A 22,950-nucleotide genomic window follows, 5' to 3' on the forward strand; every position below is an offset into this window, starting at 1 on the left:
TCACACAGCATGGACGAAAAAAATGCAATGATAATAATATTTCTTTTAGGCGCCCGCCCCACAGGTAGCCCAAGCTAGGTTCCTGTGGTGTCAGTGGAGGGGGAAAATGTTAAAACTGGCTTAATCCAAAATCTAAGTACACAGGAGGAAAGAGGTACTACTTTTCAAGGACAGCTAAGTTTTCTTTACTTTATTTCACATTTGGACGATTTTAATGAGCTTTTTAAGTATCGCCATACATTTTCTTATAACATGACACCATAGGAGCCTAGCTTGGGCTACCTGTGCCCGCACTTTGCCATTAAATCTCGAGCATGCGCATTAGGTTTTTCTCAGGCGTTGTAAGTGTTTATTTAACAAACTAACCATCATCAAAGACCACGAGAAGCGGCGCCACCAGGTCACACATGCCTTGTACGTAACCAATATCCAGGGTTTTCCAAACGTAACTGGAAACAATAATTTATGAAGAAACTAAGTATCAAGGAAATTAGATTTTGTTAGGAACGAACGTCAATAGAGCGGTTTTCACGAGTGGGAAACATACAGTACGACATGCCGTGTCATTGAAATGGATTCTCATCGTTTTCCAGTAATTCCTCCTATATCACATGCAACGCGTAAATACGTTACAATAAGATAGGACAGGCCAAAAATGTGCCGTATCTTTCCCCACTCATACAAAAACCGCTCTAAGACCGAGTAGGTTAAACCACAGGTATCCCAAAAGAAATTTGCGTATCGTTTCGACTTATACGAAAACCACTCTAAGACCGAGTAGGTTTAGCCACAGGTAGCCCTAACACTCAAAGACTACGATAAATTTGCATGAAGATGAGGTTGTATTGGACTCTCGAGAAACAGGAAGCCCATCCATTAAGAAATTTTTATCACCTGCTTATGACGTTTCGTAGCTTTTTCAGATTTTCTCGGGTGAAATACCAGTGACTTCTGTCGCATCTTTGTACGTCCTTGTCTATTCGATGCAGATTCATTCCGAAGTTTTCTAACAGCTCCGCCTTGACAAAGAAAAACAAAATTATCTTCTGCTTGGAGACCTAGCCTGTGTGGCGGCCTAAAGGGACTGGGGAAAAGATAACCCTACACAAAGGCTACTGAGACCGAGGTGTGTGATGGTCTAGCTTGCGTACAAACAACACCTTATAAGGCAAACATGATGAGCGAAAGATTGATCTGAGACCTTGATCTCTAGTTCAATGCGTTACTTACAGAATACGGTCCACTGGAGGTACTGCTATCCTGACTGCACTGCTTACAAAGAGACGAATCATCGCTCTCTCCATCAGACGTGCCTTCCTTGCCGTGCCTGCCTCCTCCATTCACCATGTACTCCCCATCATGACCATTAGTCAATGGACCATTATTTACATTACCGTTCAATTCTGACGTAAATCGTTTCCCGCACCCGCGACAAACAAACGTGTGTGATAATTTCCCGATATCTTCTCCGCAGTCGCAGCAACCACTCTCTACGTCGTCGCCATTAGTCGTTAACGACAAATCTTGTCCACTCATCAGTCTCTGTTTCGCCTCTTCGTCAAGTCCTTCCACTGCGGGTTCCTCGATGCTTCCTCTCTTTTGCTCAAAGCTCCCGACTTTTTCCAGCCCAGTGCTGATCATTTCGAGATGTTCATAGACCTCATCGCGACTGCCAGTGCTACCCATGGACACCCCATCTATCTCGTGTTCCTTGTCGTTTCGTAAGATGCATGCTTCAACGGCTTTCCAGTCTTCTAGGGTTTGACGATAGTCAGTGTTATTGTCCTGGTCAGCTTTTTGCCGCTCTTCGGGGGTTGAACCAAATTTATAGTGATTCAGTAGATATGGCCAGACCTTGAATAACAAAGAAAACGTGACTCGTTTCTTTAAAAAAAACTTAGGCCTAGGGCAAACGTGGAACTTTCCATGCACCGAACTCATTAAAAACAATGGATATCAGGTGATAATGAGGCGGCTTTTTTAATGTAATTAAGTTCGGTGCATGGAAAGTTCGACGTTTGCCCTAGGCCTAAATCAAACAGTTTCTATATCAAGTGTGTCATAGATGGCATCTCGTTTCTGCCACAGGGAGCCCGAATTAGTTATTTTTTGCCATTTTATTTTCATCTAAATGGGTCATTTCAAATTCGCAAAATACCGTTGTGTTCCTTGATTACAAACTCATTTACACAGGGTTAGCATTAGTATGCATCAGAATATTCATAAATACCAACGGAAAAGTTTAGAATGCGCGGCTTAAACAATACAAACACTTTAAAATTCCACGGAACTTCACAGAAATCCCCTGAGCAACAGAGAACTCGAAACTGGACTTCCTGTGGTTTATGATATGACGTATCAGAATACTCACCTCTTTTCGAATAGAGTTGTCCACTCCCCCAAAGTAAGTGTACTTCTTGACTAAACTCTCGTCCGTGACCTGGGAAAAAACACATTTACATCAAATGATAAGTGTGAGGTTGTTTCAATTACATTCCATCCAATTCTTTTCGATTTTCGCTTCCTAGTTCCGATCTTCAAAGCCAGTAACTGAGTTGTTTAATCAACTATTAAGTCACGTGATCTATTGCTATCTAACACCAAAGGTCACATGACCTATTGGCTTTTCCGAGGTTGGAAGGAAAACTGGTAAAGAGTTGGCGTGCTCTGAATCATGGGACTGTTAAGGGGAAGCACACAAATCTTAATAAATTATTCTATACATTATATTTCATGCAATTTTTTTCTATTGTCGACATGAACAGAAATATCACTTTCTTACTCATATTGAGGTGCTAGTTTTATTTCTAAGTTCACATTGACACAAGTGGTGGATTTAATTGGTGCAAGTCATCCCTTGGTTACCTTGCCATTGACATTAAGACTGTGCCAGAACTCAGGAGTGATGCCATTAGTGTAACAATGATCTTTTTCCTTGTCTTGAATGGTCTCATGACTGACTAAGAATGACAAATGTGTCCTGACTGTCTTCAAGTGACGAACATAGGCACACCCTAAGAGAATTGAATTGAAAAAAAATCATTAAAAATGGCAATCTTCCTTCCATACATATACCCTGCATTTCCCACTTTCCATCCATCCTTCCTTTCCACTCATTCCCCTTCTCTCCTTACCTCCGTTTATATCTTATAAAAGAACTGGATTTAAAACATGACTTTCTTAAAAAAAAGTGCCTTTCTTTCCCTCCTTGAAAACCTTTTATATCTTCCCTCCCATCCCTCCCTTCCTCGATCCCTCTCTCCTTCCCCTTCGTCCTTTTTCCCTTCCTCTCGACCTCCACTCTCCCTTCCATCCTCCCTTTCTTCCTATAATACTTCCCATTGGCCACAAAACCTCTCATCTCTTTCCCTACAGTCGGAGCGATTTTGATCAAATTTGCCAGATATTGAGTCGCAAGGCATAGCTGTAGTATAACTCACATCCATTAAAGGCTCGTAACAAGAATTGTCTTTTCATCGTCTCACAGGCCATGTGGAGAGATTGTCTGCAAACAAAAAGGAAACGGATTCATTATAAAGTTGATTCAAACAGCTTCACTCTTTCTAATAATATATAACAACCTCTCCACCGTGATCTTATGTCATAGGCATTATGCACTGAATGGTAACGTGATTGAAATGACACGTCACGTGATTGCAGTCATGGTCACATGATTAAAAGGATTGGTCACAAGATTATACAGACGTGTCACATGATTAAAATCACACGTCATTTGATTGCAGTCATGGTCATATGATTAAGAGGATTGGTCACGAGATTATACAGATATGTCACGCGATTGCAGTCATGGTCACGTAATTAAGAGGATTGGTCACAAGATTATACAGATGTGTCACGTGATCGTAATGACACGTCACGTGATTAAAGTCATGGTCAAATGTCGATGAATGAAACTTGAATAAAATTAAATGATGAATGAAGTATTACCGAGTTGGAGGAGAGCTCTGTTTCTGCAACCGTCTGGAAAAATTTGCTTTTCTTGAAGAAACAATATCTTGCTTGCTGATTGGTATTCCTGGCTTCTTTACAGACCTTTTACTCGTGCCCAACTTTTCCATTTCCTTAGAAACTAGTGAATAAAAGACAAATTCGTGCATAAGCTGAATGACGACAGTATCTTGGATTTAGAACAATGAAACTGGACTGGCTGCACTGCCCCTTACCTCTCTGGTCACTGCTAGTTTCCCCTTTGGCTTTGCAGGTTTTTCCAGTTTTAAATTTTAGTAAGAAAGCCAATTGGTAAAGCAATTTGGTAGTGGTAGTAAAATGACATCAACACACAACTTGCCTAATGACCTCAAAATAGATAAATAAATATCTTACCAATATCTTCAGGTTTTGTTCCAGAGACCAGTCGAAACACGTAGTCTTGGTTACTGAATTCCTTGGTGGGTGAAGATGGCGCTGAGCCATCCCCAACTCTCTTGAGCCGAGGGAGGACCATGGACCTACTGCGAGGAGAGAAGAGTGGCGGATCGAGCTGTCCATTGGGGTGCAAGCCATTTTCCAAGCAGTTCAAGAAGGACAAGAGAGATCCAGGTGTAGGGAAGTGAATGGGAGGTCTTTGGACACCATCTTGGCCGATTAGAATCACAACACCAGAAGAAGCTAAAAAAATTAATTTATTTATATTTATCGATTTTGTCTAAGTACTAAACTAAGGAAGATGTGTACTGTTAATGGAAACAGCATGCAGAGCCTCTTTGTGCAGGAACCTTACGTAGCTCTTGATTCAAGGAGGGGTGGTGTGGATGAGGAGGACTAAAGCCATTGCAGCTGTGATAAATAGATTTTATCTGGCGCACAAATCTACTTTATCCAGCCTACAAGTTAGGTGTTGCCATATGGTAATACATGGGGGGGGGGGGGGCAGTAACAAAACAAAATGCTTCATATTCCACCAACTGAATTCCAAGTTGTATGGACATACTGATGAGTTTCAATCAGCTGATAAAAGTTTTTGAATCTCATTATCTGCTTCAAATAGTGGTCAAACACTGCTTATCATGTGCTGTCAGCCAAAAAGAATGCTTTGCACCATCAGGTGATGGCAGCCATGACAGGAGGCAAGAACAATATTGAATCTGGTTTAATCTGATTTACATGAGAAATATTTCATTTTCCCAGGGAAGAACGACTCTATTGTTGTGCCTCCTGCCATGGTTGCCATCATGTGACGGTGCAAAGCCTCTAGTGAAAATTTGTGATTCAGCTGATGATCATTCCACACAAGACAGGAACTGATGGCAAGTAAAACAAAGCAACAGTACCTTGTTGGTGACAATGTAGATATACAACATCACTGAGATTAACAGTCAAAGCATGATCCCAGAATAGGCTTTTCTCTTTCTCATCACAGCCACTCATAAGCGTGTTTGGTGTCCATTTAAGAACAAGAGTCTCGTTATTCTTGTGTAATGACAAGTAACCTGGAATGGGGCTGACCATCTCATTCTGAAAAACAAAAGACAGGAAAACAATGTAACTTCTTACAGTCTTACAACCTGAAGTAAAATTAAAGATTCAAGATTGTTTAAACATACTAATTAAACTGTAAACTATAAATTATTATGAAGAACATGTAGCTGTCTGACGTTCCCAAGTTTCATGAATTTGCTTCTAATTATAGTGAAAATGAAAGATGCATCACTTTGGCAATTTTTTCCCACTTCCTACTATTTTTTTATAGATATGCAGTAAAAGATTTTTTAGCTAGTCCACTTACAGGCTGTACATTGACATTGTTTTTACCATACAACAATGTTGTGTAAGAATTTTGATGGAGTGACTCAATGTGCTCTCTGGCCATTACAGGAGCAACGGCTGGGTTTTCCTCCTGATTCAGCTTGATGGTACCAATGTGAGGGCGCTGGGTGGTTGGTGAAGCTGCTCCTGATGTGCTGTAGAGGCTACTGTGGATTTTATGCCGCTGCACTAGCTCATCTGCTGTCGGATCAGTCCAGAAGCTGTCTGGGGTTTTCATTTTGGAGAAATCTAGCGCACATGGACCCTCTAGAAAATTAAGAGGTAATTATTATAAAGTAACTCTGATTGGTCAAGAAGTGTGCTATATTAATAAAGGGAGCATGATGCTGATTCCATCAGTGTGTACAACCTACTTTACAAAGAAGTATAAGAAAACAGGATTTAAAACCACTGCACAACTGATTTTTACTTTGTGTAAAATAAAATGTCGAATGAAACAAGGTTTTCAGTGCTCCGTTCAGTATTAAAGCACAGGCACACAAAAAGGGGAAAAGGGGTTCAAATTAGTGTGCCTAAAAAAGGTTCTTTCAAATCTTACCAAGAAGTTCAATAAAGATTTGTCCATCAGCAGGATCAGCAAGCAATGCATCTGGTTCATAGAACTGACTGTATGTGAAAAATGAAATAATTTTAAAACAATTTTTTTTAACATTGTTTTTGGAATTTTTTGAAAGATCTCTTTTGAAGACTTTCTAAACAGAGCTGAGAATGGGAAGTTTAAAAAGTGAAAGAAAGAAAGAAAGAAAGTATGGAGGGTAGGATGGATGGATGAACAAATGAAAGAAAAAAGGAAAAAGTAAATGAATGAAAGAGTGAATAAATGAAGCAATTAATAATAAAGAAATAAAAGAGTAAAATGTAGAATAGTTCTATCTTCACTGCAAATGTACAGCCTATGCTTCTACTGTATTTTGATTATTTCTATATTATGGTCACTTTTACCTTGCATTTGTTTTTAAATCTTGAATGATCTTTACCAGCAGCTTTTCCAGTAAAGCAATTCTGATCCACATGTATTTCCCACAGTGTCCTGTCACATTATAACCACTGATTTTCTTGGTGGTAACATTTGTGCTTGTCGTCCAAGAAAACTTCGTCTTAGGGTTTTCTCCTGGAAAAAAATCTTTCAGCTTGGGTATTTTGTTTTCCCATTTTATGAAATAATTGTTATAAATATTGCTTTCTGATTGGTTGGGGATGTGTGGTATATGACAGCACACAGCACATGTTCACTCACTTTATATTTCATGATTCATATCCAAAATCAAATAACAGAAAATTAAATAAATGAAATTCTTTTAACATTTTATAGACTGTGAGCCCTTTCTATATTCTAATCTTGGTTGCAAATTTAACAAAAATACAAAAGAAATGACACAAATTGTGTTAATGAGAAAGAGTGTGATTTCCTTTGTATTTTCCTTTTAACCTCTCATCCTATATGTAAATAATTTATGGCAAATGATAAAATCATCCCTCTATTCATCATCATTACATAAGGACTGTCATATTTGACTTACTGTTGCTTTCAATATTCTGCAAACTCAGTTGATACAAGCTACACACTGAAATTTGGGTTTTCACTGCAGTCAATCAAAAATAATCAGTCGGTACATGTAGCTTTTATATTTTCGACTAGCAGCAGTGATAGACCAATAATTTCACAATGAGCTGTTGAAATGTCTGAGTTTGAAAAATATCAAAAATCGCAGTAATATATATTTACCTCCACCAGGAGACTTAGTTCCATCTTGTTTTCCATGCTCATCTTCACCAGTCAGTTTTCTCATGAGTTCTGCTGCTGGTTCAGAGAACTTTGTCAGTTTATTCAGGACGGTCTGTGTGTCATGTGCAGATAATAGTCCTCCAGCTCTCTTTTTTAAACCATGTGAGATTCCAGCTTCTACAGCAGCTGATTAAAAGATAATAAATCTATGTTAGTCAGTTGCACAGTTGAGAGAAAATATCCCAAATTTAGAATAGTAATCTACTCACTCCACCCTCCTCACCCCTCTCAAAAAAATATTTTGAGGCAACCAGATGTGGACACATCACCTCTCCTAGTCCCTGTCATCCTCAAAGGGCCTGGTACTAAGGATATGCCCCACCCCACCCCTCTCAAATTTATTTTGAGGCAACCAGATGTACAGACCCATCACCTCTACCAGCCCCTGTCATCCTCAACATATCAGAGGGGAAAATCACTTATATTAAGATATGAATATTGATTCCCATACAAGTAAATGAGTCATGCAATGGTTGTGGAGACATTGAAGGCTCTCCTCTAGTTATATTGTATGCAATCATTGTCACCATGAAATCAACCCAGTGAAGACGGCAATAACATAATACAAAACAATAAATATCAATAATTTTTGCTTGTGTTTGATTTAATTATTGTTAACTTTAAAATGAAAGCTATAATGTAGGTCCAAATGAGCTACTACCATAAACCAGGAAACCCTTTTGACAACAAAACCCTCTTTCATGTCCTCAACCACAACGCCACTCAATAAAAAAATTAGCGAGAATAACTTGAAAAAAGTTCCTTAGATCTACTAGAAGGAAAAAAGTACCTACAGCTACCTTTACCTGATCCTGAACTAATTTCTAATTTGTATTTTATATATATATATATAAATATCAGGTAAACTTATAGCAATATGTTATTTTACTCCCGATAGTTACTATGGTTGCTAGCTTGAATGGGAAATATTATCTATCGATCTTTAAATTTATGCATTACTTTATAAAGATTTTACACAATGCTACACTAGTTACTGCTTACAGAAAAGCAAGAAATATTTAAATAAGAACAACATTTTCAATCTTCTAAATCTTCTACCGCTCTGTGGTGGAAATAAAGCTTAACAGGCTTTGCAACCCACTTGAAAAAGGCTACCAACAGATAAAATTGGTATTTAGAATTGCATTTTAATATAATACCTATTCACTGCATAACTTACAACTCCTATTTTTAATTCATGTTTCTGCATAACAAATTTACAGCTATATATAACATGCTATTTTGGTAAATTGGTTCAACAAAAACCTTTTCAAGAAACATTATATGCTCAACCATGAATATCATAATATTTTAGTGCTGTGGTCCTCTTGTACCAGACTTTGGTTCTCTGGTACAATGACACATGTTTTTGTTATAGCTAGTTAATATCACGCATGGAATTGAAATATTTCAACAAAATTCTTTAGTCTTTCATATATTTTGGAGATAAAGGACATCTCAAAGTTAAATTTACAGTAGAAATGTCTTCAAACTTTCTTAGTAATTTTGAATATGTTTGCTTTATTGGTAAAGGCTATACTATTCAGCCCTCAGGGCACGAAATAAGCACTTGCAACTACCAAATTGTTAGACCTTTTCTTGACTTTTCTAGTTGAAAAAATCTACTAAAAAAAGATCACGTATTTGCAAGTAAATGTTTCCTGGATTTGACCATTTTTTCATAAAGAAACAGAAATTCAAATGTTTGATAGTGGACAAGAGGGTTTGAGCCGTGGCCGCCATGTCCCTCTCAAAACTGCCAAGAACAAACCTGTCCTAGCATAGCTAGCATTGAATAAATTACATGGATCACTACCACCCAAGGGTTTTATTTTTCTCATTAACTTCTTGTGTGTGCGTTTTAAATTTCCTGTGGTATCAACTTGATTGTAAGTGTCCTAAAATTTTAGCAGTGACCAAAAAACTCCATTGATAATTCGTGGAAAGAGACTGCAAAATGATTTTTGCAAATTTATTTATCCCAATGCTGATGAAAATCTTTAAGCCAAAACAGGAACTTCAAGACAAAAGGCTGTCTAGAAGGAAGTACTTAAATTCATATAAAAATGCATGGGTTCACAGCTTGTTAGATTGCTATCTCGTAAGATAAAATATAAAAAAAAGGTGGCAAATAACAACTAGTTTAAGTATTTTGCATACTTATATACAACTTGTGTACTATTTAAACAATATGCAAGAGATTTTGTGTATGTTTGGTTTTTGCTAACTGTCCTGGAATAAAATTGGTGGTACCAGTTCTGATTAAAGTTAATCTGATGACAGAAATAAACCAATTCATAATAAAAATCACATTGGAATAAGCATTTTTGTATAGATAAATGCATTACAGAAAAGAAAATGAATTGTATTAAACTATCATATTATATTATTAATGTATTCATACTAATTTTTACCTGATAATGTTATACCCCATTCATACCTAAACGTGTTTAGTTAAACTATGTTTTCATTAGGGAAAAAATTGAGAAACTAGAAACCTACAATATAATGAAACTTTCTAAAATATTGTCAGAGCAAGACAAAAGGATAGCTTACATGCATTATTTCACCAAATATTGTGCAGTGTTCGTAGATAGTTTTCCAAACCTGTTTAGTTAAACCACTTTAAAACATGTTTAAGCCTTGGTGTGAATGGGGTACTAGTTTTATACAAAAACCAATATAAGTTTATCGAATGAATACAAATAAAACTAGTCATATCGTATTCATTGTATTACTAAATTAAATTACTTATTTAAAACTGCCATTACTTCTAGATGTGTCTAGACCATTTTCAGCAATTCACAATACAGCTCAATTTGGAGTTAAGTAAAATTCTATTTTAACTGAAAGCTACAAGAGGTTTATTAGACAAGCTTGGAAGTACAGAGGTTAGTAACAGTAAGAATGTATTTAAGAGAAATACACTATAGCTTGATTTGGTTATTGGGCTGTGACCATGAGGGCTTAGGGCATCAACCCACCTCCCCACCCCCTATTGGCATTTAAATGGTTTCCTCGTTCGATGACATTTGGCAAAAAAAACAGACTCGAATAAATTTCACAAAGAATATGCAAGCTCACGTACGAATCAAAAGCGACAATTTTTTTGATGTTTTCTTAAGAAAATCAAACTATCATTCTCTGTAGATATATATGCGAGTATTTAAGTATAGTAATTGCTCAAAAATGCAGAACGAGGTTGATAGTTAGCCTTCGAATTATGAACGAGAAGTTCGAGCGCTCGCTCGATCAAGAAATGAAGTCCTATTTACTCTACCCTGTAAAACACTGGCCTATTTTACATGTGAAAGTAGGAAGATTTTCTGTTTATTTGCTTTTCAACTCAACCCGTCATTCAAAAGGAGATTTACAAACGATGGGGCAGTTCGCTCAGGAGCGCGTAATATAATATAGCTTTGATAATATGAAATATATGCATGTATATTAAAATCATATCTAATAGAACTCCAGCCTGTAAGTGCATTTGATACAGCGAATATCGTATTTTAACAGCTGTGGCTGAGCAAAAACAGAGGATGAAAATGAGAACGGAGGTGACAGCAAAGATTTTTAAAGCGTTTCTTGCTCGAGAAAAGAAAGCTCGAACAGGGATTTTACGCATAATCATCGGTCGCTAGAATGATTGAAGTTTTTTACATGCATCGATACAGGAGAGTATTTTAAGAATTGTACTCACCACATACTGATGTAATAGTCGAACTATCGGCGTGGATGAATTTTTTCATGACTGCTTCTTCCATAATCTGCTTAACCTGCGAGAACGAAGGGGAAAAAAGGTGAACGAATTAACGAAGTTCATTAAAATTGCTGCTTACAGATTAAAAAATATGGGTTTTTTTTTGCATCTATAAATGAAACAGAAGCGAAACACAAACATATAAAACAAGGTAGCTGGAGATAAAAACAATACAGCCAAGCAATCGCAGCAAATTTTGAACGTGACTGGAAGAGGCTCACAAGGAACACAAGAATTGACCGACAAAAATGCAAAACTTACCTCGCGTTTGAGGTTTTCAAGCAGCCTCTGCCGTGTCTCCTCATCTAAGGAAAGAAAACCCATTTAACGGTCAAATATTCAAGCTACGAGTACACAATAGAATACTCCAAAATTCCTTGAGCGGAGGCTATAAACCAAGGTCTTACTGCTTTACCTGTTTGAGGAGCCATCTTGATTTTTTCCGGAGCTCGCTCAAGACGCAATGAATATTCAAAAGTAATTTTCTAACCAATCAAAAAGCGAGATAGTATGTAAATTAGGCCTTCTATTTAAAGTACGGTCAGAAGGGCACAGGACCAAAATGTCTGATTTTGACATATTCAGTGAAAATTATTCTTAAAAAATACGCACAAAATTGAGGCTTACAGTAATCTGATTGATTGATTGATCTCTTGATTCGAGCCAAGAAATAGAAAATGTTGCATATGAAAACCTGACATTTACTGGTAATTGAAGGTTGTATTTTTTGGTGTAAAATTATAATTATCTCGTAGGTTTATAGCATGCAGTGTGTTTTCGAACCATTAACATAGTTCGTCCATATTCTGTATCTAACATTATGACATTTTGTTCACATCTAGCGTGGGCTGTTGAAAAACACCGAATATTATATTATGACATATTATTTTGACTGAGAAAGTGCTCTGCATTGAAACGCTGCATCTTCAAATGTGATTTCAAAATTGAAAAAATAAACCTTTTAATATTTGGAGATCTGATAGAATAGACCAAAAACAAGAATGATATTGAAGCCTAGCGTTCTTCTTTTCCGAGCAATAGTACTCTTTCATATTTTGATGTCGTATCTTAACACAAGATCTTAAGTGAAATTTTTATGCTGTAAATCTTAGCTTCAAAATTTTTAGCTGTCATAGCATACAGTTAATCTCATTTCAGGGCCGCAAAAACAAAATGCCACGAAGAAAGTGTAACGATACCTGTAAAACGGTCCCTCCAGATTCATAATCTTTGAGAATAAAGAACGTAACAGAAAGGAGTGAAAAAAAGATTTTTTTCCCATTCGGTTATTGAGTACATGTCAGTTCGTACTAGGGCATGCGTACATTTATCGTTATCATTTTTGACCACATTAATCAAACAGTAAATAAGACTTTAAGAAAAAAGAAAGATGGAATTGGGATTAGCAGTAAAATTGCAACAAAAAATTGAAAGTACCCGAGTTAAACGTCCGAGGAATGCAAGTTCTTAATAATTGAGAGGGAAAAAATACGCGTAGGAGTGGGAGTGTTTTTAAACTTTCGGTAATCTGTAAACCAGCACTACAGTGCCCTAGTATTTGATTTGATTTTGCTTATCCCGTGAGGGAGGAACATCGCAACAGCCTTTTCGCCAATACTCCATTTTACAATCCCGTTTAGTAACCACGAGTAATAGTTCCAAGTCGAGGTTGAAGTTGCCTCGCATGATAAAAAGTATAGTTTTGCTCGACATGAAACTATTGCCATTCAACGAAACTGTAAAAAGGAGTATATTGCTATTGCATCTGAACAGTCTATAGAGATCTAAAGAATATATGCCGAAAATAGGTTTCGTTGAAATAAGATAGAAAAGACTTGACTAGAGATGCACCTGAATACACATGTAACAACTTAGCTCGAAATCTGAAACCATTCAGATGTTAGACTATAATTAGGAGGGTACACAGTTGTTTCGGAGTTGACACTGCATTGCATCGTGGGACTGTTTTAGGGGATATATTTCTAAGATGGCGTCTATTTCGACCTTTTAACATTCCCACAATACACTGTAATGCAAACCCTCGACCCAGTCTTTCCCTCAACCTCAGAACGCCTAATAATGTAACACAGTTTATTATATCTATATTAGTTTTCAACTGCCTAGGAAGCGTCAGGTACTGCACTTAACTCCGCTTCAGCTATGAATCAATCAAAAATATACTCGCCAATCACAGTGCTTGAGCTCGAAAGCCATTTAAGAGTCACGCGGAAGCCAATCAGATGTGACGCCAGGAAACGACAATCGCAGCGTTCGAATGTAAAAGCCATTTGAGTTAACCGCCAATCGCATTGCTTGAAAGAAGCCATTTGAGTAACGCGGAAGCCAGTTAGGCGTCACGCGAGAAAACGATAATAAACCCGACAATCAATGTGCTTTAACGCGAAAGCCATTTGAGAGTCGCGCGGAGTCCAGTCAAGTATCACATGCTGAAAACCATTCTCAAATAGTTTTTTTATAGTTTTTTAAAAGGTCATTATAACTTATGTACTAAACTCACTGCTTGACGTCACAATTATATCTCAACGTGTCTGAACAGGGCGTAGCTTGGTGGGAACATTACGCTAAATAATTACGCCACTCTAAAGTAATTATCAATAAGCAGTGCTCAGTTAATTAATATTAATAATAAAATAAATGATATATTAATAGTAAATTCAACATCTAAGAAGTTAAACAAAACGACAAGAAATATTGGGATACGTTTGAAGAGAAAATGCGAAAATGGTCAAGATCAGAAAAAAATGGAACGATTTTTTCCGGGTTTTTGATGGAAATCAGTTAACTTAATGATACGAAGATAGGGTCTGGGCTGGGTTGTTCAAAGCTGGATTAGCGCTAATCCAGGACTAACTCTATAGGTCTTATTAAGAGTTAATCCAGGATTAGCACTAATCGGGCTTTGAACAACTGGGCCCTGATTGCTGATGAGCTGATGTATCATAGTGACTACAAAATTATGATAAAGAAATAGGTGTAGAAGCTCCTACAGAAGCCGTAATCGAATTACACTGCGCAATTGGTAAAAAGTGGTAAAAAAAACCCCAGGGCATTGGCAATGGATTAGAAAGTTCTGGGTTAGTCTTATTCAAAAATCGCGCGTAGGCCACAGCCCACGCATATTCGACCTCCATGTGAAATAAATCGAGTTGGTATCGTAGTGCATTGTGACACGGTTTTAAGGGACGTACTTCCAAGATGTCGTCTATTTTGTCCCAAAAACAGTCCCACAATGCAATGCGATGCCACCTTGACCCAGTTTTTTCCCCCTCAAACTCGGAATAGCTCATATCGTGGAACTCAGTTCTGCAAACCTTTACAAAAGTTGCAGAGAGAGAGAGAGCTGCTTTAGTTACCATTTAACTAAGCCTCCCGCTAACACTTATCTAATGTTCTTCCAATGCCCGTGTGCTTTTTAATACCACCCAACATGGGCGCGCGTTGTCTATTTCTTCAGTAGAGATAATTCTTACTTCTGGGGAAAAAATGTACACAAAAAATGTGCAGTGCGCAGAGTGGAAATAGAAAGCAGCTATACTACTTGTAACACAACAACTTTTTGTAGCGTGACAATCTGTATTATTTTATTAGCCGTACAAGAAGTCTTATCGCAATTTAATCTAGGCCGGCGTTAATGATCCGTTTCCTTGGGAACCACCTGTTACCATAGGAACCAGTCTTTCGGACTAACGACATCAACTAGCATGTTTTAAAATGAGATTTACGGATAAATGAAATTAGATGGGTTATTAATAGTACATTTGCACGTGCTTTAAAGTCTAACACTGAAATGGCTTTCTCGCTACGTTAAGAGACTGAGGATTTTCTCGTTTTTTTTCGGGTTTTTTTTTTAATATATATATTTTGTTGTTGTTGTTGTTGTTGTTGTTAAACTTTGAAATTTAATAGGGGGAGTTTAATCATGGAATTGAATAAATGGAATTATATAATCGTGGGAATGTAAACTTAATTTTCAAATTATATACCTATATTTGATTGCATAATCTATTTCTTTCCGAGTGCCAAATCAGGAACTAGAAAGCCTGCGCTAGTTTAGCTAGTTTTAAGAATAGGAGATGATCGCTTTGTATAAAGCGGCGATTATAATTTTAACTCAGTTTTCAAATTTGTTTTCCAAGTCGGAATATAATAACTGATTAAGACGAAACAATTTACGATAATAACGACACTTGCTAATTTATAAATTGCAGGATTTCACACGTTCATATACTTGTACATAAAACTTGTACTAAATAGTATACAATATTTTCATTTAATTTCGTTCAAAATAAATATAGACGCACTCACAAAAAAAGTGAAAAAGATAAAGTTCAAAACGAAGATTAATATCTCTGAAACTGAAGATTATCTCTTTTTCAAGCGTCGGAATAAGGAAACACTTTTTATCCCGCAGCTTGATCAAAAAATCTCGGAATATAAGATTTTGATTATAGGCAAAACAAAGAATTCTACTTCAAGTTTTCAACGCCTACTTGATTTCAAAGCGATTATGTTTTGTTCTGAAGAAAATCAGAACGATTCAAAAACATATAATTAATTTTGAATAATCAACCCGGTGTGTAGGCGAGCTTTCTCAATACGTTTAAGGCATGCAATTCAAAGATACTTACACTTAGTCGTTGGGTCTTCGGTCGCCATTTTTTCTCTTAACTTTGATATCCTCTTGTTTTCATTGATATTGGCTTTGAGCTGTGATCGTTTCGTGTCCAAGTATTGAAATACTACAGTATTCATTGTCGGTGGCAGACTAGTTATACATCCGTCAGAAAATTATCAATTTTCTGTCAAACGATGATCCACTGAAGTTATGCTTGAAAACTTCACGGAGAAACTCGATAACCGTATATTCACCTCGGTTTAAAGTCGGTATAAAGCCAGACCTATCTCCTCATGGATTTACGAGTGAACTTGAACATCTGTCCATGACTGTTGATCAACGAACTTCTGGTCTAGTACCACGAACTAGACCACCAACAGGTGCTTTAAGAACAAACCGACTTGATCTGCAGGGTAATCCCATCGAAACTAAACGCCAATTCCCTTGGTAAACCTCGAAGAGTGTCCACCACAATAGTTCCTCTCAAAGCGTTTGAAATTATTCGTAAACTCGTAGTCAAACACGTACACCATTTATCATTAATTATTGATAATATTTAGTTTTTATCAGTACGAAACAAAGTAGCCATGTTGGTACCAGCCAATCAGGTGTCCTCAACTCTCCAGGCTTGAGGTAAAGGTTATGACGTCATGACACAGATCAACCAATCAAAGCCTGTATATAGTTAATTAGCCCACTAGGATCAAACACATAGATTATACAACCTTGGTACTTTATATGTAACAACCGTCTTGAAAATTCAAATCTTTGACATCCACGGAGCTGAAATCTCGAAATGGAAAGCGATTTTGTCTTTTTAAAAAGAATCAATTTTTTCGAGTTCAAAAACGTTGGACAAATTCAACCCAACATTGACCAGTTCAAACCAGATTTTTTGTCACGTGTATTCTTGTACAAACTTGAACATCTAAGTACTCTTTCGCTGCGTCTTTCATGACGTAACAAAGATAGCTTTCTCCAAGTTTTATCTTTTTTCAATTAACTTTTCAATTCAATTAAGCTCGTAGCAGTTGGACGTCAGTTACCGGCAATGTTGGTTAAAAAGCGGGAAAATTTCACTAGCCTCGAATAATTTTTTTTCTTTTTGCATCATTTCTTTTATTCTGTGATGAGAATTTAATCTCGATATACGTATTAGAGCTCGCATTCTCGCATTCTCTACCATAACTTGTTTTCTCATGAAGATTTTCAAATACAGACCAACGCAACTTGTATAGTTATTGGTGTGATGTGAACGTTCAGGAGACCGATCCGCCTCTACGTCTATAGGATGCTATCAGAGAATCGCTTCCCATTATACCAAAATTTCCGACCCCGATAAGAACACGAGGCAAGCTTTTGATAAGAATAGTCTTTCTAAGTGGCGAAAATATGTCTGTCTGGATATAGAGGGCCACCGCACAAGGGAAAATGTTCCCCTTGGTATACAGAATGTTCTCGGCATTTTCTCTTTTAATATAAGTACAATATTTCAAATGTCGCTTTCTCCAGTGTCCAATACCAATGAGCTCAAGATATGTCCCGCTTATCAGCTGTCGTTATAGAGAGACCATAGGCTTATTCTGCAGTCTTTCGAACCAGCGGCCATCAATATTCCATTGTCGGGAAGGTGAGCAGAAAAATCGAGGGAGTTCACGGTTTCAGAGTGGTAATTCAAGACAGCCAGTGGTTTTAGAGTTTTCCAGCTGTAAATACGAATCCTAGACACACACAAAAAAATCAAAACTTGTGGTATTTGTGTATTTTGTATATGTGTGGTGATTGTGGTATAGCTTTCAATATTTGAGAAAATTTGGCACTATCTGTAATGATACGCAGTTAACTCTATGGCAGCTTTGGTTGTTGTTGTTGCTTTACCCTCCTTTTTTTTGACTAAGAGTATTCCAATAATCACGCCCAGACAATATTACCCTCCTGTTTTGACTTAGTGTATTCCAATAATCACGCCCAGACAATATAACCCTCCTGTTTGACTTAGTGTATTCCAATAATCACGCCCAGACAATATAACCCTCCTGTTTGACTTAGTGTATTCCAATAATCCAATAACTGGTCGAGTGGAATTGTGGGATGTTTTGGGATGGACATACTTCCAAGATGGCTCTATTTCTTTCCCTAACGTAGCCCCACAATACACTGCAATGCAAGCTCGAACCAGTATGATTTTCAGAAAATTGGTATAAATAATGCAGCAAGTTTTGATAAAAGCGTTGTCTAACCCGCGCAACTAGAAAATCATAAATGGAGAACTTTGGCAAACTAGAACCCTGGGGGGGGGACTAAAGTAGAGCGCACACTTCTCAACTCCGGGATCTACATGGCTAAATCGCACATGACAAAATCACACGTGCTTTATGATCACATACCTGCCATCCCAGCACCCTACAGAGAGCAGTTTCGAGTCATCCCTTATTTTAACTGAAGCAACTCCAGGTTTCTTCAGCTCGATAGACTTATGAATTGTAAGAGTGTTCTAAAAATAAATGAGAGAAAAAATAGAATGCTAATGGACAAAGTTTGAAATAGCGACTGAGGCTCTTTAGCTGGGGATATGCATTTGGGGCACATGGATTTAAGTTAGCAAGCCGATATAACATTCAATTCAAATGTAAATGTAAATGTTAGGGCAGGGAGAGTATAGAGGTTTTGCACCACCAAGTGATGGAAGCCATGTTAGGTAGCAGGAACAATACAGTTGTTTTAATATTTCAATTCCTGATAGCAAAGGGATTTTATTGTTCTGCCATCTAACCCCAGCAATATTATGGGATGGGCACGTGATGGTGCAAAATCTATATTGTAAAGACATGGTTTAGCCACATGCAGAGGGAATATATTTACAATGCTTAAGACTATTTAAAAAAAACTCACTTGTGACAAAAGGTTAGAAACAACTAATTTGTCGTCAGCAGATCCAGTCACAACTTTGAGCAGTTTTTCATCGAAATCCATGCACATCACTAAAGTCAAATTTCGTTATCATCACTAAACAATAGTGTACAAATGAGGGATAATAACGAGGTTAAGGCGATGGAATAAAGAAAGAAAAACTGAACCACCACTTAAAGGAATGAGAAACAGTAGAAGGCTGGTAGGGTAAAATTGCTGTTTTTTTTATGAATGGCAGAAGAATGTAGGGGTATTTTGTTATGAGCTATCATTAAGAGAGCAGTGGTTTTATCTACCATTAGAAAACTCATTAATAATTCATGAAGAAAACACAATAGAAATCATGACCATGAAGGTGATTTTATATCTGATAAAGATTCGTCTTCATTTGCATAAACTTTAACTTGGATTTTCTCTATCAAACTTGGTTCATTTTGTAAAAAAATCGGTACACAATGAGAACAAACATCATAAGTTTTCTAAGCCGTTCAATAATCTCGCAGATCGTGGTTTATCGGGTCTAAAACCACTCGGCTGCGCCTCGTGTTTTATACCCGATAAAACACTCCTGCTCGTTTATTAAACATTACATAATCCACTCAAAATAAACTAATACATTTTTATGACTAATAATAAAGGCTTCCCATTACCTGATTCCGAGTGTACCTTCAACTGACTTTCCACCTTGCTTGATCCAACATCCCAGAGCCTGAGAAAACCATCTTCATAGCCAGCTAGAACCTTTGGTTGATGTGTGCTAGGGCAGAGAAACAGCTTCACACACATACACATTCCTGTATGTGGAAACAAATAACAGCTTTTAGTATGATTTTAGACTTGAATATAAAGTTTCTTGTGCTGTGATTGTTCAATCGACCAGTGTCTGATGACCGGGCACCATATGTAGCCCTGGTTTGACTGTTTAGTACTATTTGGTGCAAAATATATTTTGTAAATAACACAAAAAAGTCAAACATTCACTTACCATAGGTCATATTTTCTTCACATTTAATTGTATGTATACACTCTTTGGAATCTAGGTTTATTATGTCAATCTAAAAAAGTTGAAAGACAAGAGTTTGTCAGTCATGTTAAATAAATATCGTATTACAGTGCCTAGAGTTGCAAAGGTCATATATTATTGCATAAATTATAATTTGGAGGCAAAATTTTCATTAGTCATTTAAAAAGTATGAAAGCAATGGCCATTTTAATATTTGAGATCAGATAACTACTACAAAGGGACCATTCTTATTCACTTTAGGGGAAGGCAATGTTAACTTCGGGGGAGGGGAGGCATGAAAAGATTATATTAAATTGAGTATTATAAAAGGCAGCCTGTGGAAAGCCCCTGTCACACTCCTCCCTCTGCAGTGAAACAGGGGGAGAATGCATTCCTTTATTTCCAGCAGGGAGGGGAGGGGAGGGGGAGAAGAGGCTGTACACAGGTTAATAGGCTTGTGTTGTTTTATCACCCCATCCTCCCATTACACACTTCCTGCGCACCAACGACAGGAGTAGAAAAATCTCAAAGTTGACTCGATCTGGACAAAAAAGATGGGCTGTTTAGGGAATTATTATATCTGATCTACCGTAACTCTTCCCCCCTTTGAATACACTGTCAATAACAGACATTTGAACCACCATGCCTTTTGAAGGGTCATAAGGAGTTATTTTCTTTATGTAAATAGTTCTGGCTGGACATTGTCTGATGTCTGGCTGTTATTTGAAGCCCTGTTATCTTAAGGAACTGCACTACTTATGAAGATATAAATGAAACCTGAGATTGTTGTTCAGATGCTGTTGCAAGCCAAAGTTTATCATCTGAAAAAATATAGATAAAATAAGAGTGTTTTATAAAATTGATAAAATGTTTGGAAGTACATGTAAATTTGCTTACACAAATACAAAAACACATAAGTGTTTGCTTTAGTCTTATTCAGAAAATATATAAGGGAATATAAAAGGTTCTAAAATTGAAAAACACGTCAAAACAGAGTGTACTACCTATGCATATACTTACTAAATGCCTTACAAAAGTGATAATTACCTTTTTGCAAAATTGAAAATTTGCAGAATCCAAAAACAGGGCAGGCCAATTTTGTAGTGTGTGACAAGCCTCCTTCACTAAGATCCCAGGAATTGATGAAACCATCCCGACCATGACTGATGTTGTACATGAAACAAAATTTAATCAGAAAGTCCATACTTTAATTTTTCTTTCACCAAATCTATGCAAACCACAGAATATAGACCCTTTTACTTTGAGTGTAATGCTTTCCCATTTTCAACCATGCATCATTCCCTAGAGTATCATTTCTTTGTTTAGTGCTTGCACATGAAAAGACACATGAATCAACTACAACAAACAATCTTATTCTTAAGAGAACGTTCTGAAATGGGAAAACATTAGCCAATGCTAAAGAGGTCTATTTGCAAATAAATGCAACAGAATTATCTGTTTAAATAAAATAATGTGCTGTTGCGTTGATTTTTACCTGATCAGATTTAAGTTTGAAGTTATTTCAAGTCCAAGAATTCCCTTTCCATTATGACTATCTAAAGTTGAACTAACCCTTTTGGTTTTGAGGTCCCAGAGACTGATAATACCTTTGGAGGATCTGCATATATATATTGTAAGCTATTAGCAAAGATTATCAACAATAAGCAGAAAGCCTCTGCACATCTGGACACAGCAAGGACAGGATTTAAGGAATGGAATGTTGCCAAATCCTGGATGGCAAAACAAAACTTGGAGGACAAAAAAAATTTTTACTCTCATTGGGGGAATAGCCCAATTCCGAGATAAGCTTTGCTTATCACACAAAAAGGTTTCGATACGAGGCTATGTGTTAAATTGAATTTATTCTTTTCTACTGTCACGAGTCACTGAGCATTATATACGAAACCTCACATTGAATCCTGTGTGTGAAGTGAATAAAGTGAGAAGTGAGCTATTGAAATTTTTTTATTTATTGTTTTGTCCTCCAAATTCAGCTGGTCTAAGAATTATTTGAAGGGTCTATAAATAATTTGTTTATTCGTACTTTTAAAATTGTACATGTAGCTTTAAAATTTTGTAGTAAGTTAGTAGTATTTAGTGCAAAACACCAGTCAAAGTAAACCCCATATATTCACTATTCAGTACTAATCCCCACGCATATCCAGGAGGGGGTGTGGGGAGGTCGTGCTTTACTTTGACTGGTGCATAAGTGTAAGACTCCAAATCAAGCACCAAATGCTGTGAAGAGATTTCCAACTTAAATAAACACCATTTTTGACTTTTTTCACATCTCATTTCAACAAGTTTAACTAGCAACATCCTGAAGAACTCAATCTTCTAATATGTACCAATCCTATCAATTGTTAGTTTACGAATACGTGGGTAGGTATCCTCTTCTATCGGGATAGGGATGTCTGGTGCAAGATGGCGGATGACACTGCCTTTTATAAAACTCAAAATAAACATTACAAAAATCTTGGCGGGTAAAAGAAGGGCTTACATGACTTATAGGTCATTTGTTCTGCACTAATATTGAGGCAGCAGAAGACCAACGACAAAGTAGAGTATTAGAACAGTTTTACACTACCTACCCAGCTGCGAGAAGTCCACCATCACAAACACAGACAGGAGCAAACTTAACGACATTTATTGATGAAGAAGACCCTCGAAAAACATAAACTGGACCTGGAGGAAGTCTTGAATCCATTGAACGCAAAGAATATATTATTTCAATGTGGCATTTTTCAGAACAAAATTCACATTTCTCAAACAGAAACCGCGCGCATTTTGTTTAGCGGCAGGCGTTCCTCTCTTTAGCAAAAGGACTGGTACTGCCGCCGATGCCACAGGCAGCCCGATACAAATCAGACCAAACTTTTATAGACAGTACAAGGGATTTTAACTTATCCACGGTATGGGGGCGGCTAGTCTCTCCCTCCACTGATGCCTTCCGGCTGAACATTGGCTATGTACATTAAGAGCGGATCCAATTACCGTCAGATCCGAAGTCAATACGACGCCTCAGCTTCTGATTTACAGATGTCCCTGGGATATGGCATAGTTTGGCA

At 37.1% G+C, this 22,950-nt stretch overlaps 2 protein-coding genes across 3 annotated transcripts in view; both read right to left on the reverse strand.

The window, feature by feature from the left end:
* The window catches only part of LOC116290490 (small G protein signaling modulator 1), a 20,249-nt gene extending 3,964 nt beyond the window's left edge, over positions 1-16,285 (reverse strand). Inside the window, exons 1-16 of one of the 2 annotated variants that reach the window (XM_031697531.2) lie at positions 15,983-16,285; positions 11,595-11,638; positions 11,274-11,349; positions 7,514-7,699; positions 6,730-6,898; positions 6,326-6,393; positions 5,747-6,033; positions 5,292-5,475; positions 4,345-4,629; positions 3,949-4,090; positions 3,441-3,505; positions 2,866-3,014; positions 2,372-2,440; positions 1,231-1,854; positions 895-1,019; positions 367-449 (exon numbers count right to left, since the gene is read on the reverse strand). In XM_031697531.2, the coding sequence (XP_031553391.1) occupies positions 367-449; positions 895-1,019; positions 1,231-1,854; positions 2,372-2,440; positions 2,866-3,014; positions 3,441-3,505; positions 3,949-4,090; positions 4,345-4,629; positions 5,292-5,475; positions 5,747-6,033; positions 6,326-6,393; positions 6,730-6,898; positions 7,514-7,699; positions 11,274-11,349; positions 11,595-11,638; positions 15,983-16,106 (2,680 nt within the window). In that variant the 5' untranslated portion in view covers positions 16,107-16,285. Of the gene's footprint in view, positions 1-366; positions 450-894; positions 1,020-1,230; positions 1,855-2,371; positions 2,441-2,865; positions 3,015-3,440; positions 3,506-3,948; positions 4,091-4,344; positions 4,630-5,291; positions 5,476-5,746; positions 6,034-6,325; positions 6,394-6,729; positions 6,899-7,513; positions 7,700-11,273; positions 11,350-11,594; positions 11,639-11,748; positions 11,790-15,982 lie in introns of those variants that run through there. The other variant, XM_031697532.2, reaches the window with a different exon arrangement.
* Positions 16,286-16,615: 330 nt separating this feature from the next.
* Positions 16,616-22,669, reverse strand: LOC116290491 (guanine nucleotide-binding protein subunit beta-like protein 1). The gene is made up of 9 exons (XM_031697533.2): positions 22,474-22,669; positions 21,378-21,500; positions 20,930-21,045; positions 20,660-20,703; positions 19,865-19,934; positions 19,530-19,673; positions 18,862-18,950; positions 18,357-18,463; positions 16,616-17,690 (listed from the first exon to the last, which is right to left on the reverse strand). Exons 1-9 carry the CDS (start codon positions 22,587-22,589, stop codon positions 17,519-17,521), a joined length of 981 nt encoding a protein of 326 aa, XP_031553393.1. The 5' UTR covers positions 22,590-22,669; the 3' UTR covers positions 16,616-17,518.
* Positions 22,670-22,950: the final 281 nt, after the last annotated feature.

This window comes from Actinia tenebrosa, unplaced genomic scaffold (genome assembly GCF_029948245.1).
Source record: "Actinia tenebrosa isolate PJP-AT-01 unplaced genomic scaffold, QUT_ActTen_1.0 PGA_scaffold1__47_contigs__length_23844297, whole genome shotgun sequence".
In the NCBI taxonomy this organism is placed as follows: Eukaryota; Metazoa; Cnidaria; class Anthozoa; order Actiniaria; family Actiniidae; genus Actinia; species Actinia tenebrosa.

Excerpts from the sequence above, each read along its gene's own strand:
- LOC116290491 (XM_031697533.2), bottom strand. The coding sequence starts at position 22,589 with ATGGATTCAAGACTTCCTCCAGGTCCAGTTTATGTTTTTCGAGGGTCT. Across the intron at positions 21,501-22,473 it reads GGTGGACTTCTCGCAGCTGG|ATCCTCCAAAGGTATTATCA; the intron begins GTAGGTAGTGTA and ends ATATATATGCAG. Across the intron at positions 17,691-18,356 it reads GTAGGGTGCTGGGATGGCAG|GATTCGTATTTACAGCTGGA; the intron begins GTATGTGATCAT and ends GTGTGTGTCTAG.